This window comes from Fistularia commersonii, chromosome 6 (assembly GCF_037954325.1).
Source record: "Fistularia commersonii isolate RoL2024-O1a breed Wild chromosome 6, RoL_Fcom_v1.0, whole genome shotgun sequence".
NCBI classification, from domain to species: Eukaryota; Metazoa; Chordata; class Actinopteri; order Syngnathiformes; family Fistulariidae; genus Fistularia; species Fistularia commersonii.
In genome coordinates this window covers 1,157,501-1,173,785 of record NC_141289.1, presented here as the reverse complement: position 1 = coordinate 1,173,785, position 16,285 = coordinate 1,157,501, and the positions used below count along the sequence as shown (strand labels likewise).

The 16,285-nt window shown below is 49.1% G+C and overlaps 1 protein-coding gene across 1 annotated transcript; it reads right to left on the bottom strand.

Annotated features, from left to right (window-relative positions):
- Positions 1 to 351: 351 nt before the first annotated feature.
- On the bottom strand, positions 352 to 15,366 carry rubcnl (rubicon like autophagy enhancer). The gene is made up of 16 exons (XM_086147436.1): positions 15,269 to 15,366; positions 11,957 to 12,079; positions 10,335 to 10,575; positions 9,725 to 9,849; positions 9,556 to 9,653; positions 9,158 to 9,476; positions 8,936 to 9,069; positions 8,728 to 8,852; positions 7,061 to 7,125; positions 5,364 to 5,403; positions 5,097 to 5,174; positions 4,879 to 4,999; positions 4,640 to 4,701; positions 1,603 to 1,756; positions 1,400 to 1,490; positions 352 to 503 (listed from the first exon to the last, which is right to left on the bottom strand). The coding sequence occupies exons 2-16, from the start codon at positions 12,048 to 12,050 to the stop codon at positions 412 to 414; spliced, it is 1,839 nt and encodes a 612-aa protein (XP_086003562.1). The 5' UTR covers positions 12,051 to 12,079; positions 15,269 to 15,366; the 3' UTR covers positions 352 to 411.
- Between the last annotated feature and the right edge of the window lie 919 nt (positions 15,367 to 16,285).

Below are 16,285 nucleotides of genomic sequence, written 5' to 3'. Positions count from 1 at the left end.
TTTGGAGGTTGACAGAAGTTCCCGGATGAAGAGGTGACACTCTCCTCCCCCTGGTGGTCAGATGCTTCGTCTTCCTCGCACAGACCGAAAACAGTGACTTGGTCTCTCGTCACTTTGGTGTTAAAGACATGATTGTACGCCAGCAGCGATTTGTAGGTCCTGCGTTGTCCTTTCAGATGAGGAATCCGTCTGGCATTTCATCCTGAAAGTCTGGCTCTTAGTGTCCCCCTTCCTTTCAACATTCTCAGAGTGCAGGAACACACCTGGCCCCGCTAACTTGTATCCGAGTACTTCCAGGAAGTAACTAAGACCAACAGGCAGAGGGTTTCACACTCATTTTAATGACACAGATCTAAAGCTCTGACTCCACTCCTTGAGCCGTGCTAGACACGTTGACAGCGTCTGAAGGCATCACTGCGTCCTTTTCTTCTGCAACTGAACCTGAAGACATTTCGGACACTCCTTCTCCAGGAGACAGCGTTTGTGAAAGCAGGCTTTGCAGGCTGCAAAAGGAAAACGAAGGGAGAGTCAGTTAAGACGAGCCGAGGAGGCCGATGAGAATCTGGGCCTGCGTTGATCCACAAAGCTGCGGTGACACCAGCGTTTGCTCTTTGCCCCGGAAGCCAGCTTCTCGTGCAGCTCGGCGTGTTGAGCTTTTCTGTTGCCCTGCTGGCCGACGCAGCGCTTGCATGGTTCTCTTTGCCCCACCTGCTGGTCTCATCGATTCACTTTTTTTTTTTTTCCCTTTTTGGTGATGCACCGAAGTTCTAACAGAATATCTCAATTTCAGAGCAGCTCACCAAGGAGGGAGGTAAAGGAGCTGACTACATGAGTGACATCGCTCTAAGAATGTTGACAGAGAAGGTCAGAGGAGCCTCACTGTGCAGGAAAAGCAGATGATAGGGTGCTGGGAGAGAAAACGGTTGCATGAGGAAGTCAGGTGTGCCGGAGTTCAAGGTGGAGGTGCACCGGGGATCAGATACGAGCCCCTTCTTGTTTGCTACGGTGGTGGACAGGCCAACAGATGGGGTCAGACATGAACCTCCATGGATTAGATGACATTGCTGTTTTCAGTGAGAGCAGGGAGCAGACGGAGGAGAGGCTCAGTAATAGGGAGACAGAAAAGTGTGCAAGCAGGTTAGAATGGTTGGAGAAAAGTGTCAGGTGTCATTCAAGAGCAGAAGAAGACCACGCTTGACCTGTTCAGCTTTACATCTAAAGATCGTGCGCCGAAGCCGCTATGAACCCTTGAGCACCGCGGGCTAGTTAGCTCTGTGCTCACTTTTCAAGACCCTTTCCCTCTTGAAAGGCAGGGTTGTTCCAAAAGGCCGAAGGCCCACCTTCTTGATGTTCAGTTCCAAAGTCAATCAGTGTTGTTGGTTTTTATTCTGGTGCTCACCGGGGCAACGCTTGCACACGTCGATCTGAAAAGGAAAGATGGCTTCCTCATCTCGGCAGAACTCGCAGATGAAGCCGTGGGCTGAACAAAGCTGTGTTAAGACACCAAGAAATGAAGGGGTTAATCCAAGATGGCAGCATGCTTACAAAGCTTCTGTTGTGATTTCAGGAGATGCTGGAGGTTCTCCATCTCCTCTGACAGACCTGGCAGTTCACCACGTGGTGGACGGCGGATGTCAGGAGCGCTCGGGCCTGGGTGACCAGCTGGCCCTTCTTCACCTTCAGCAGGTCGTCCATGGAGAACAGGTGGGGCTGCGTGACCAGGTGGGTGGGAAGCTGCTCAAACTCAGCCATGAAACTGTTACAGAGAAGAAGAAAAGTGAGAAACACCTCGACGGTGTGTTTCGTGAGGCCTCGGTGTTGTGCTTCACAGAGACTTGGCTAAACAGCAACATACCGGACTCTGTGGTGAGTTTACCCGGCTTTCAGTTGGTGCGAGGGGACCGGAGTTGTGCCGGCAGCCGCAAGAAGAAAGGAGGAGGTGTCGCTGTGTTTGTAAACAACAAGTGGTGCAGCCCCTGACACGTCACGGTGAAGGAGTGTGTGTGCAGCCCGGATATCCAACTGTTGGCAGTGAGTCTGGCCGTACTATCTGCCCAGAGAGTTTTCCCACGCCATCATCATAACGGTTTACATCCCACCGTCTGCCGTTGCACCGCGGGCTAATGACGTCATCAGCTCAACGGTCGCAAGACTCCAGACTCAGCACCCCAGTGCCTTCATTGCCATCTCTGGGGATTTAACCACGCCACCCTGTCATCTTCTCTGCCCACTTTCAAACAGTTTGTGGACTGCAAGACAAGAGACGATAAAACCCTTGACCTGCTGTATGCAAACGCTAAGGACGCATACAGCTGCACAGCTCTCCCTGCTCTGGGCAGGGCAGACCACAACCTGGTCCATTTAAAGCCTTGCTATGTGCCTGAAGTCCAGCGGCAACCTGTGATCACCAGAACTGTCCGAAGTTGGTCTCAGGAGGCAGAAGTGACTCTACTGGGATGCTTTGAGACGACTGACTGGGATGTGCTCTGCAAAGACCAGGGCGAGGACATCGAAAAACTCTGCCTGCATTACGGACTATGTGAACTTCTGCACGGACAACATCATCCCCACCAAGACGGTGCGGTGTTTCTCAAACAACAAACCCTGGGTGACTTAAGGGCATTAAGGCCACGCTGAACAGGAAGAAGGCGGCATTCAGGAGCGGAGACAAAGAGGAGCTGAAGAAGGTGCCGACTGAGCTGAGGGAGAAGATCGCAGGGGGCAAGGACAGTTACAGGAGAAAGCTGGAGAGCAAACTCCAGCAGAACAACATGAGGGAGGTGTGGAGTGGGTTGAAAACCATCACTGGCCATGGAAAACAAGGAAGCCAGATGATGGTAGGAGACCTGCATGAGGCAAACGAACTAAACCTGTTTTTCAACAGATTTGATGAAGAAGCCTCTGCCCACCCTCCCCCCCAGCTCCGCTCAGGACTTTCCTCCCCCTGTGCCCTCACCCCTCACCTCTAACACCTTTACCCTCCCCCACGCACCTCTTCTGCTTCCCTGTACGATGTCTCGTCAAGACCTCAGCCCTCCTGCCCCCCACTGGGACTCTCTCCACCCCCTCCTGTCACCTTCACCGCCGAGGAGGTGGGAAGAGAGTTCAGTCGCTTTCATCCCAGGAAAGCCGCTGGCCCTGACGGACTGAGCCCCAGAGTGCTGAAAGGATGTGCCTCTCATCTTCACACATCTCTTCAACCTGAGCCTGGTCCAGATGGTTGTCCCTGACCGGTGGAAAACCTCATGTCTGGTCCCAGTGCCCAAGAAGAAGAATCCCAGCACACACAGCGACTACAGACCAGTGGCCCTGACATCACACGTCATGAAGTCGCTGGAGAGGCTCGTCCTGAGGGACCTTCGTACCGTTGTCGGACCTTCTCTGGACCCCCTGCAGTTCGCTTCCCAGCCCCGGATCGGAGTGGAAGATGCCATCATCTTCCTGCTGCACAGAGTCTATACCCACCTTGAGGAGGCAGGAAGCACCGTGAGTCATGTTCTATGACTGCTGAACAGGAAGCTCCTGGACATGCAGGTGGATGCTCCACTCGCGGCCTGGATCAACAACTACCTCACAGGCCGGCCGCAGTACGTGAGGCTGGGGAACATCACGTCGGACACCATTGTGAGCAGCACGGGGGCTCCACAGGGGACGGTCCTGTCTCCCTTCCTGTTCACGCTCTACACCTCGGACTTCAGGTTCTCCTCGCAGTCCTGCCACCTGCAGAAATTCTTAGATGCATCAACGGAGGCCAGGAGGAGGAGTACAGGAGCGTGGTGGACAGGTTTGTGGAGTGGTGTGGACTGAACCACCTCCAGCTCAATGTGTCTAAGACAAAGGAGCTGGTGGTGGATTTCGGGAAACAAAGGACCCACCTGAATCTGGTCACCATCAGGGGTATTGAAGTGGACATTGTGGACACCTACAAGTACCTGGGTGTCCACTTGGACAATAAACTGGACTGGACTTTTAACACCAATGCCATCATCAAGAAGGGTCAGAGCCGTCTGCTCTTCCTCAGGAGGCTCAGATCTTCCAACGTCTGCAGGACCATGCTGCAGATGTTCTACCACTTGCTGGTGTCCAGCGTCATCTTCTACACTGTTGTATGCTGGGCAGCAGGATCAAGACAGCTGACACTAACAGACTCAACAACCTCGTCAGGAGAGCTGGATCTGTCCTGGGTGTGGAGCTGGAGTCTGTGGTGCAGGTGTCAGAGAGGAGGATGCTGAGGAAGCTCCTCAGCATCATGGACAACGTCCATCACCCCCTGCATGCCACGTTGACATCCTGTCAGAGCTCTTTCAGTCGTAGACTGATACCACCAAGGAGCTCCACTGAACGCCACAGGAGGTCTTTCCTACCTGAGGCTATCAGACTTTTTAATTCCTCTCCCTTCAGCCGAATCTCAAAATCTTTGTACTTAAGACCTTAAGACACTTTATAGCCTTGACATGTTACTTAGACACTTTATAGTTTTATTTGTATTTCTTATTCTCCCCCCTTTTTTATGCTGTTTATACAATTGCCTACTATTATTTAGTATTGTTATGTTTTACTTGAAACTGGCACAACATAAATAAAGTTGTTCTTATTCTTATATTTCAAGTGCCCTTCACAGTACAGGCAGTACAAGTACCTTTGAGATGATCTGCAGACCCTTAGCAGTCTCCTGACTCCCAGCAGCTGCTCCTGCACCTCCTGATGGGAAGAAAGAGGCAGTTGAAGACAAAAGAGTTGAGAAAAAAATTTAGCTTAGCCTGAGATTGACCTCAGATTAATCTGAGCTGCAGGGCAAATTGATATCTGCAGTACCTGAGAAGTTTTCTGTAAACTCGATCTCGGACTTTTTGGACTCTTGCAGGCCCCTGAACTCACCCTGAACCTGTCCAGCTCCTTCACGCTGCCGTAGAGAGTCTTCCCCACACAGGTCAGGTCGAAGAGCGGCTGGTGCCACAAAGACTCCAGCAGCTCCTTGGAAAAATCACTCACAGGGTACCTGCCAGGAAGTCAAATAAGAGGTGGATGTTTCATCCATCCACTGTCAATGGCTCATACCGCGGCAGGGATCTGCGAACACAAGGGACTGTAGTCACCTGCCAAAATCCCAGTGGGACAGAACCCGGCCCGGGATCACCGACTCAGAACCGCTGTGGCAGCAGTCACAGAAGTACCTGCAGGGGTACACCTGGCTCAGATGCAGCAAGAACATGTTGCTAAAGAACCTGGACATTTTCACTTAGTTGCAGAGATGATTCTAGATCATAGAATACTACAGTCCTGAGTATCAGTCCTAGACTCCAGTTCCTCATCTCCAGTTGGTTGACACATAAATCGAAATATACATCAAGGAATCTACTGACCTTCCAAAGTATTCACAGTACCGTAGTCTCTTGATGTACCCTGATGGAGTCAGAAGAAAGGAATTGTTAATACCCCTTGGTTTGTGCAGTGGCAGGACCCAGAACTAAGGTCAGATGGGATCTGACAAAAGAGTTGCCAGGGCAACAATGCTGTAGCAGGTATAAGAATTATGTCCAAATTAAGGTGACAATTGGAAAAAACATATATATACGTATAAAATAAACACATTTAAGGAATTGTGGACGCAATAAGAGCACAGCACCTAGAGCTTAATATGTGTGATGGTAAGCTGCCAGGAACACGACGCTACATGGATGTCAGGAGGCTGCATGGAGGACGGGACGCCGGCAGGAAGACAGGAAGCTATAAGAAAGACAAGAAGCTTCAAGGACAACAGGAAGCTGCATTGGAAGACAGGAATTTGTCAGGATGATGGGAAGCTATATGAAGAACAAGCTTCATGGAAGCTTCCAGGACTACAGGAAGCTTGATCGAGAACTGGAAGCTGCATGGAGAACAGGGAACTGCCTGGTGGACAAGAAGGCGCCAGGATGATAGGAAGCTGCAGTGAGGACAGGAAGTAGCAGGATGGATGGGAAGCTTCATGGAACACAGGAGGCTTCCAGGATGACAGGAAACTTCATGGAGTTTGGAGCTGCTGTTTGGAGGACAGGAAGCTACAAGTTGGACAGGAAGTTGCAGGTTGGACAGGATGCTGCATGGAGGACAGGAAGTTGCATAAAAGATAGGTAAGCTACATGGAGAACGGAGCTGCATGGGGGGCAGGAAAGTGCCAGGATGATAGGAAGCTACATGGAGAAGTGGCTGCCAGGAAAATAGGAAGTTGCAGGGTAGACAGGAAGCTTCCAAGACGACGCAAAGCAAAATGGAGGACAAAAGGCTGCCAGGACATCAGGATCTATGGGAGAAAGGAAGCTACATGAAGGACAGGAAGCTACATAGAGGAGAGACGGCATCCAGGTGGACTGGAAGCTGCTTAGAGGACAGCAAGCTACAAGGGCCACAGAAAGCTGTTGGTTGGAGGACAGGAAGCTACAGGTTGGACAGGAAGTTGCAGGGTGGACAGGAAGCTGCAAGGATTAGAGGAAGTTGCTGGGTGAACAGGAAGCTACGTGGAAAACGGAAAGTTGCAGAGTGGGCAGGATGCTGCATAAAAGAGAGGTAAGCTACATGGAGAGCAGGAAAATGTATGGAGGACAGGAAGATGCCAGGATAATAGGAAGCTACATGGAGGAGAGGTGGCTGCCAGGAAAATAGGAAGCTGCTTAGAGGACAGCAAGCTACATGGATAACAGGAAGCTACAAGTTGGACAGGAAGTTGTGGGGTGGACAGGAAGCTGCAAGGATGAGGGAAGTTTCAGGGAGGACAGAAAGCTTCTTGGAAAACAGAATGTACATGAAGGTGCAGAGAGGAAAGGAAGTTGTGAGGAGGACAAGAAGCTTCATGGAAGTTGCAGGGTGAGCAGGGAGCTGCATAGAGGAGTGGTTAGCTACATGGAGACCAGTAAGATGCATGTAGGACAGGAAGCTACATGGAAGACAAAGTAGTGGGATGGACAGGAAGTTGCAAGGAATACAGGACGCTACATGGGAGACAGGAAAGCTTGTCATGAAGAGTCTTTTCTCCTCGTCAAACAGTAGATGTTTGCCACTGCTCCCATGGTGTGTCACTCACTGGGCTCCACTGCAGTTCCACAGCCGGCACACAGGAAGTGTTGCGAAGCCATGACTTCGCTGCGTCTGCAGGGGGAATCATTACAAATTGTCCTATGTTTTCATGATACATCTGCTCAACAGTATTTCAATTGGTCAACATGAGGCCTTAGCTGCATTCCATAGATGTCGGGGACAGTGCCACTGGACTGGCAAACCGGGGTCGTGATACCCCTTTTTGAAAAAGGGGATTGGAGGGTGTGCTCCAACTACAGGACCTAGACCCAGTAAGGTATATTCAGCAGTGCTGGAAAAGAGGGTCCACCAGGTCATTGAACCTCCGATCCAGGGGGAGCAATGTGGTTTTCATCCTAGTCGTTGAACACTGGACCGACTCTATACCCTCGGCAGAGTCCTTGAGGGGGCGTGGGAGTTTGCCCAACTAGTCTACATTTGTTCTGAGAAGGCAATCGACCGTATCCCGTGGGCAACCCTATGGGGGTTTCTGCGGGAGTATGAGGTACCGAACCCCGTCATACGGGCTGTTCGGTCCCTGTATGATTGGTGTTGGAGCTTGGTCCGCATTGCCGATTCTAAGTCGGACCCGTTTCCCATGAGAGTTGGACTCCGCCAGGGCTGCCCTTTGTCACCTATTCTGTTCATAACTTTTATGGACAGAATTTCTAGGCGTCCGTTTTGGTGGCCGCAAGATCAAATCTCTGCTTTTTGCAGATGATGTGGTTCTGTTAGCTTCATCAAGCCATAGTCTCCAGCTGATACTGGAAAGGTTCGCAGGGGATGAGGATCGGCACCTCCAAATCCGAGACCACGGTGCTCAACCGGAAACGGATGGGATGCCCACTCCAGGCCAGGGAAGAGGTCCTGCCCCAAGTGGAGAAGTTCAAGTATCTCGGTGTCTTGTTCACAAGTGAGGGAAGGATGGAGCGGGAGATGGACAGGTGGATCGGTACGGACTCTGTACCCGACTCTTCTGGACTCTACCGCTGTCGGGGTGAAGAGGTAGCTGAGCCAGAAGGCGAAGCTCTCACTTTACTGGTCAATCTATGTTCCCACCCTCGCCTGTGGTCAAGAGCTTTGGGTAGGTCACGGATACAAGCGGCCAAAATGAGTTTCCTCAGCAGGGTGGCCGGACACTCCCTTAGAGATAGGGTGAGAAGTTTGGTCATCCGGGGGGAGCTCGGAGGAGGTGGCTCAGGCATCTTGTCAGGATGCCTCCTGGACGCCTCCTGGGGAAGGTATTCTGGACATGTCCATCTGGGAGGAGACCATGGGGAAGACCCTGGAGAGACCACCCTGGAGAGACCATGTCTCCAGGGTGGCCTAGGAGCGCCTTGGGGTTCCCCCAGAGGAGCTGGACCATGAGGCGGTGGAGAGGAAGGTCTGGACTTCACTGCTCCAGCTGCTGCCCCACAACCCTACTCTGGAAAAGCGGGGGAAGATGAATGGATGGAACATGAAGATCTGGATCTGGAGAGGCCTGAAGATTATAGAGTAGATCTTAATGTTCTTTACTAAGCCGTTCGATAGAGGAAGCATCTTCTGATGGACATGGGAGGATCTGATTCAGAAGCAAAATCGACTCTTATTTGTTTCTGCACACTCTCCACATTTTCTGAAGTCATCTGAGATCTCCAGAGGTTTCACATGCGTGTCGGGTGTGAATAAGACCTGTGCGCCGGTTGGACGGTGAAGATGATCTGGAAACGAGGAGGCGCCCAGCTGGAGGTTCCTCTCATCCTGCTCCTCAGTCTGATCTCCTCGACAAGGTTCGCAACGCTTTTGGTACCCGGCAACTAGATGATCGTGATGATGAGTGGTGAGGTCTATACATCTCGCACCGTGAAGCAAAAGGAATCGCGGAGATGTTTTTCCAAACCTCCTGGAGCAAGCTGTGGAGACTCTGCCGGCTCTGTGCCGTGGTATGGCCGGGCAACCAGGCTCTCTTGAAGTGCAGCACCAGCTGCTGGGCCAGCCGCTCTGCACTGTTTGGTGGGTCGCTGCATGGAGACTCTGGAGGTGACAAGAGGGCTGTGAGGAATATTGAAGCATAAAATAATGATAAATGAATCTTAAAATGAAAACAAGTAAAACAGGGGACCTCTAAGTCCACCCCCAGGGAGCAGAGCCTTCCTTCCCTCCTCATCTTCCTCTCGAGTGTGTCGCCTCCTTTCCACCAAACTTTGGGTAAAGCGGGTATGTTCCGCCGCCGCCGCCGCCATCGCCTTCACGACACGCCGACGCTTCTTCTGGCCTACAACCCACGGCGCCCTGTGTATCTGCGCAGTGGCCTCGGACCGACTGCGCACAAGAGGCTGCCGGTTGGGCGCCGCCGGTCGGATGCCTTCCAGGCTCAGGGTCCACTTCACCGCCTCCAGCACCTCCAACACCATGTCCACCAACGCGAAGTGAGTGTTCTCCTGTGCGTGGGATGTCGCCAGTTGTTTGACATCGACCCAACAACATGGAAATGGAGAATGGTTCTTTGACGCCGTGCACCTTCTCAAGCTCGCAGCTGCTCCTGAAGGTGTCCGGAGAGAGCTCAGGTAGACTGCAGCAGTTCCTGCCCTTTGGTTTCTGCCTGCAGGCCGACGGGTCTGGAAAAGAAAGTCCAAAAAACCTGAGAACAAAAAATGCAACCATGGCAGCTCATTGAACGTCGACCCACCTGGACCCAAGACTCCGCATCTACTGGGGCCTCCTTCCCGCTGAGCAGTCTCTAAGGGGACGGAAAGGCATCGCACCGCCAGCCTGACGGGACTCAGTGGCCCGGCAGGAGATCTGGAGTCCAAACTGGAGCAAATGAAAGAAAAGGGGAGTCCAGGCAAAGGAAAGAAGGGCGATGATCCCTCTGATTGGCTCCTACTAGATCCAATAGTAATGTGATGAGGACAGCTCCGGAGCCGCATGCGGCTTTTTCATTTTTACACTGCGGCTCCCAGTGGCTTGGGAAAATAAATTTCCCAACTGGAGGGATGATGAGGTTCGTATTTATCCCCCCTCCATTTTAATCTTTCAAATCCGTGCTCCTTTGCTGTGTTTAAGTGCCATAAGGATTTCCTGACACAACACAATCTACATCGCTAAAAACCAAGCCCATGACTTTTCACAGCTTCAGTTGGAGCCTTGACATCAGTTGACATCAACATCTAAGCACAACAATCACTTACGGGACACGATCAAGATGAATCAGGACTGTTTCTCTGAAGGTCAAAGTGAAACCTGGTTGCTACTCAGGCCTAGATGACAGAAGCATACCGTCTTGGGAGTTTCTGTACCTTATACAAGCTGGGCTGTTGCGACTCTTGGAGATGACGGGGCTGCTCTTGCAGAGCTGACCGACCTCCAGCGGAAGGAGAGATGGGTCGCTGTGGACCTCTTCGCCCTCGTCTCCACTGTGTCCACCAGGAGGGGTAAAGGTGGCCGGCGGGTTCGGGCGGCAGAATGCCGTGGTTCCGTCTCCTGCATCGGTCACCGGTGACAACGGGCAGAAGGAGAGGGTGTTTCCTGTTTTGTTTCCTGGAAAAACCGGAAGGAAAACGGTCCTTGAATCATTGCGTGCCGCGCAAACCTTCCTTTTGGAAAAAAAAACAGGGATCCAGGTTCCTAAAACAGTTCAACACGAACACACAGATCATCAGGAGAACATCAGGACAACTGACTCCAATTCCAGCAGTCTTCTACCATGGGATCAAACACGTCTCCTGACTGCCTCCTTCAGGATGGTACCTCCTCTGCATAAAAACCAGCCCCACTGTATGTTCTTAGTACTCTCCTGCAGGCTACTCCTTGCTCTGCCTGATTTGTACCTTTTGAGGTCTCAAATTACCGTATTTTCACGACTATAAGGCGCAGATAAAAGTCTTAGATTTTCTTCAAAATGTGCAGCGCGCCCTATAGTGCAGTGCGGCCTCTGTGTGTTGTTGTTGTAAGGCGGACATAGTAGAAAACACTATGAGAACGTTAAAGGGGGAAGTGTGGGTGTTGATTGTATATAAAAGAACAGGTATGTGTGTTATGCAGAACATGTTGTTTTAACAACCCTGAAAACATGGCCAACAAACACATCCAGCCCAAACACATCGCTAACATGGACGAGGTGCCGCTCACTTTCGACATCCCGGTGAGTCCCTGTGGAGAAGAAGGGGACCAGAACGGTAGCGATATTCACGACGGGGTACGAAAAGTCTTCTTGGAGACCACGGTTTCACTAAGAGTGGAAGGCAGCGAATGGATTGTAGATGCTCGGGCTAACGTGTCCGCCGGCACTGTTGTTCCAGCTTTCGTAAAAGCCGGCATCATTTCCGAGGAGCCACGCGGCACGGAAAGTGACTCTGACACTGAAGAAAGTGAAGCTGGCATGTTTGATGGAGATTTAGCGCAGATTTCTAAATCAGAAACAGAGGATGAGGACTTCCATGGGTTTGATTGATGACGATTACCGGAAAAAAAAATGTGAATACCAAACAGTTTAGCTCCTGCTCTCTTTTCAAATACGCACACTTGTATGCTTGTGTGTGTGTTGTTGTTGTAAGGCGGACGTAGTAGAGGACACCATGAGAACGTTAAAGGGGGAAGTATGGATTGTATATAAAACCCGCGTCTTATAATCAGGTGCGCCTTATAATCAGGTGCGCCTTATGTGTGTGTTTAATACAGTAATGGCACACATAACTGAGACTGCGCCTTTTAGTGAGGTGCGCCTTATAGTCGTGAAAATACGGTAAACATCTATAGACCATTATGACCCTTCTTTGTTTTTCACCAACTTTCTTAAAGAAGCCTCCAAAAAAGTTTCCACAACACTGGTTCAGTCTTGGATTTGGGCCTGTTTGTTACACAAATGTGAATGGATCTTCTTTTCAGGTAGGACTATAGGTGGCGCTGTTTGGACCGTTACCTGCTGCAGGAGACGCCTCCTGGATCCAGCTGGCGTACCCGGGCCTGCGGTGGGAGCAGGAACATGGATATGATGCCGCGACATCTGAGGACATCAGGTCTGTGGTTCTTCACGTCTTCTGGCCTCATGACATCAAACACAACCAGGAGTCAAGCAGATTCCCATCTTGTTCTCAGAGAAAAATCACCATTTTCTTTTTCTCAGATATTTAATGGATTGAAAAGTTATTAGAGGGCTTGAAAAAATAAATTAATAATCTGATTTCTCAATGTCTGGATGAGAACGAGCCTGGATATTTAGAAATAATAAGAAAGTTATTATTTTCCTGCACTCATCATCACAGTATCATTGCCCATTCATTGTTTTTACCACAGTTTTAGAGCCCATTAAAAGACAGCAAACGACATCCGCAAATAAATAGACAGCTGAAGAAAAAGATAGCAAAGGTGAGAATAGGCGACCAAAACGACAACAAGGATAAGAACGGAAACGGTGACAGTGACAAAAATAAACATCATGCGAGTGGAGTGACATAAATAAAAATAGGGCATCCTGTTCTGACCCCTCCTGTAGAGGGCATCCATGTTGTGGAACCAGTCCAGTTTATGGTTAATGTGGACCCCAAGATACCTCGAGCAGTCCGCTATCTGGAAGAGGTGACTATTGTGGACTGCTAGGAGGCAGCGATTAGTAAAGGTAAAGTGAGGAGGGCAATGAAGAGTGGAAAGGCAGTTGGTTCTGATGATTGGAAGTGTCAAGGAGAGGCAGCAGAATTTCTGGTTCTTGTAAAAAAAATGTCTTGTGGCTTCTTCAGTTCTAACCTGACCCGCGGGGGAATCCTGTAGGCCATGCTCCCAAGAGTATGGTGTACCAAACCCTGTAATACGGGCAGTTCCGTACTTGTATGATCGGTGCCAGAGCTTGGTCCACAATCACGGTTGTAAGTCGGACACTTTTTGTGGTAGGAGTTGGACTCCTCCTTTGTCACCAACTCTCTTTAAAACTTTTACGGACTGAATTTCTAGGTGCAGCTAAGGTGGTGACTGCAGGATTTCTGCTTAATGTGTTGACTTGATCGAACTGTGATCTCCGGTTCGCAGCCAAATGTGCATGCGGTCGGGATGAGGATCAGCCCCTCCAAATCCGAGACAGTGGTTCTCAACAAGAAACAGGCCGAATGCCCCCTTCAGGTCGGGGAGGAGTTCCTGCCCTGAGTAGAGAAGTTCAGGTATCTGGCGGTCTTGTTCATGAGTGAAGGAACAAGAGATGGACAGGTAGACCGATGCTGCGTCAGCATCAATGTAGACTGCATCGGTCTGTCCTGGTGAAGAAGGAGCTTAGCCAGAAGGCGGAACTCTTAATCTACCGGGTAGTCTACCTTCCAGCTCTTACCTATGGTCACCAGAAGAAGGTCAAAGATCCAAGTGGTTGAAATGAGCTTTCTCCGCATGGTGTCTGGCGTCCTCCTTAGAGATAAGGTGAGGAGCTCGGCCATCCGGGAAGGACTCATGGTAGAGTCACTTCCCTCCATGTGGAGAGGAGTCAGATGAGGTAGCTCAGGCATTTGCTTTGGATGCCCGCTGGATGCCTCCCTGGTGAGGCGTTCCGGGCACATCCAACCAGGAGAAAGCCGCAGGGAAGACCCAGGACACACTGGAGGGACAATGGGTCTGGCCTAACTGGCCTTGTTTGGTTGGATAAGAGCCACTTGCAGTCACCTGGGTTCCTTCACGCACGAAGAAAGTCCATATCGTTTCGGATGTAGCTTGTGGAGCGGAGTTGATGGCTGCTCGTTTCTCTTCCAGGGTGGCTGCCAAAACTTGGAGGACTCGATTGTGACGCTACGTTTAGCTCCCTTGGGTGAGGCCAGTTTTTGAGGCTGAGGGAGGCATTGGATCCTCACCGAACCACTGGTGAAGATTGGTTGTGATGGAAGAACATCGCACATGGCCCTGATGGTGAAGCGTAGTTGTCCCTTTTCCGTGACCTAGAGGTCCATCTAGACCAAAGGTCGGCAACTCGCGGCTCCTCTTTCATCTTTACACTGCGGCTCCGAGTGTCTTGGGAAAATAAATTATAAATATTTAATTGAAGTGTATTTCATTTGTGTTCATTCCTTTTTTTAACTTTTAGTACTAAGTTGGAAGATTATTGTGATGAAAGCTTTTTTTGACTTTTGGCATCGCATGAGCTCTTCCCGCTGCCTCCAACGTCTTACCACAGATTCATTGACGCTAAGCTCGATGTCCTTCAACTTAAAACTTGCATCCTACCAGCTTCTTCTTGTGGTTTCCATGATGAAGGCGCGAGGATTTGAAAATAAGTACCAGTTAGTAATTTGTCGTGCGTGTTCTATCTGCTTTCTATCTGCTCTTTCTGCCCTTCTTCTTTGCATTGATTTATACGTCTTATCTTATTTTGGATTCTACTTCCGCCTCCTGGCAGTGGAAGAAAAATCCACAGAATAGACGCACTTTTGGTTCAAAACCTAGGAAAAAATTAGCGGCTTATAGTCCAGAAAATACGGTATATATATAGATATAGATATATCTATATCTATATCTATATCTATACATAGATATAGATATAAGAAATAGATAATGAATGAATGAATAAAAATAATGGTAATGATCGCAACAGTTGTAAAAATATGATACATACAGCATCAACTTATGATAATTATAATGATAATAATGATGCAACATTAATTGCAGGATAATGTATCCATGGTGGATGAATGGTAATTTAAATAATAATAGCATCCATAACAATATACCTACTCATAATTGTAAATGATAATAACAACACTAATAAGGATATGACCGGAGAAGCAACGTCGCTCACGCATAAATTAATAATAATTATTAAAATAATAATCATAATGCAACCTCAAGTGTTCGACAGGCGAATCCACATTGAATAATCCATAAAATATTATTTCAAAAGTGATATGGATAATGTTATAATGATAATAACAGTGAATCGTAATCAACAATAACCAACAATGCATGGATGAATAATAAAAGTAATAGAAATAACAACAATACTGTGATGTTGAGTGCAAAATGTTGGATAAAAATGTTCAATTTGTTCATTGTCAGAGGTGAGGAAATGAAAACCTCACCCTCGTTACGTGAAACTGCGAGCATTTCTGGTAAAGACTCAAATTTAATATAAATCGCGGTCGACGTTTCCCGTCAAGTATTTCTGATTTATTCCCAAACCCTTACAGCTGCTTCAGAACTTCCTGCCGCCAGATTTCTCTTATTGCGCCAGATCGAAATCGATTCGAGCCGGGGAGAAGCTACTCACCGGTTCCACCTCCGGGAGCCTGCAGGGACTGAAGGTCTGGCGACTGGAGACAGGAAGTAGCTCCTCAGCACTTCCTGTCTCTCGCCGGTTTGTTGCCGAACTCGCCAAGAGGCCAAGAGGCCGAATAACTCCCGCGTTTTGGATTTCCCCCTTGGTTTTCCCCCAACAGAAGCTTTTGTTTTAAATCTGACTGTATTATCATTTATAAAACTGATGTTTCCACTTTCTTTGTCTCTTTCTTCTTCTTTTTCTTCTTCTTCTTCTTGCAAAAGAGGAAGTGGATTCTTTTGAAAGGGTTTCTCCCGGACGAGCAGGTGCCAGTGAACGTGACGCCGGTGGCAAGAAAGGAGATGTGAGAAACGATCGCGAAAGAGGAACCGACTTGCCGTGATATTTGGAAAAAAGACAACAAAAAAAAAACAATGACAAATGATGAAGTTATAATAAGGTAATAATAATTAGAGGGGTTGAAAATATGAATTATGTTTCTCAAACATTTGTGTTGCCGTTTGACGTCAAGGTTCTCACATCCCGGTTTTTATTGGCCACGACAGCGGAACAGATACCCTGGCCGTGCTAGTTAGCTTAGCACAGTGAATGGAAACCTATGGTAAGTGTTAGCGCGCGCATCAAAAAGCCACGTCACGACATGTCATTTTTAAATGGAGCTTTTTTTCCTCGTTGTGCACAAGACCAGAGTTTTCATATGAAAGAACCAGAACCAGGAAGTTGTCGCTCTGTTCTCCCACCTGGGCTTGCAATCTTCTCGCTATCTTCTTCTCGACGTCCAAAAGCATTCAGCAGAAACATTTAAGATTCTTAGTTTTCCATTTGGTGTGAATGTGAGGGGGAATGATTGCACGTCTGTGATTGACAGGTGACGGCGTCCAGGTTAAACCCCGCCCCTTACGTCAAAGTCAGCTGTGATTGGCTCCCTCTTTGACAATCCCATTATCAGAATGAGTTGCGTAGATGTTTGAGATAGTATATTTGAAGTGTGGATGTTCACACTTGTGA

What these genes read in the sequence shown, in the direction of transcription:
- rubcnl (XM_086147436.1), bottom strand. Translation starts at nt 12,050, where the DNA reads ATGTCCTCAGATGTCGCGGCATCATATCCATGTTCCTGCTCCCACCGC. An exon ending in CCCTGGGGGTGGACTTAGAG is followed by an intron (nt 9,070 to 9,157) that starts GTCCCCTGTTTT and finishes TGTCACCTCCAG; the next exon opens with AGTCTCCATGCAGCGACCCA. An exon ending in GTCTGCAGATCATCTCAAAG is followed by an intron (nt 1,757 to 4,639) that starts GTACTTGTACTG and finishes TCTCTGTAACAG; the next exon opens with TTTCATGGCTGAGTTTGAGC.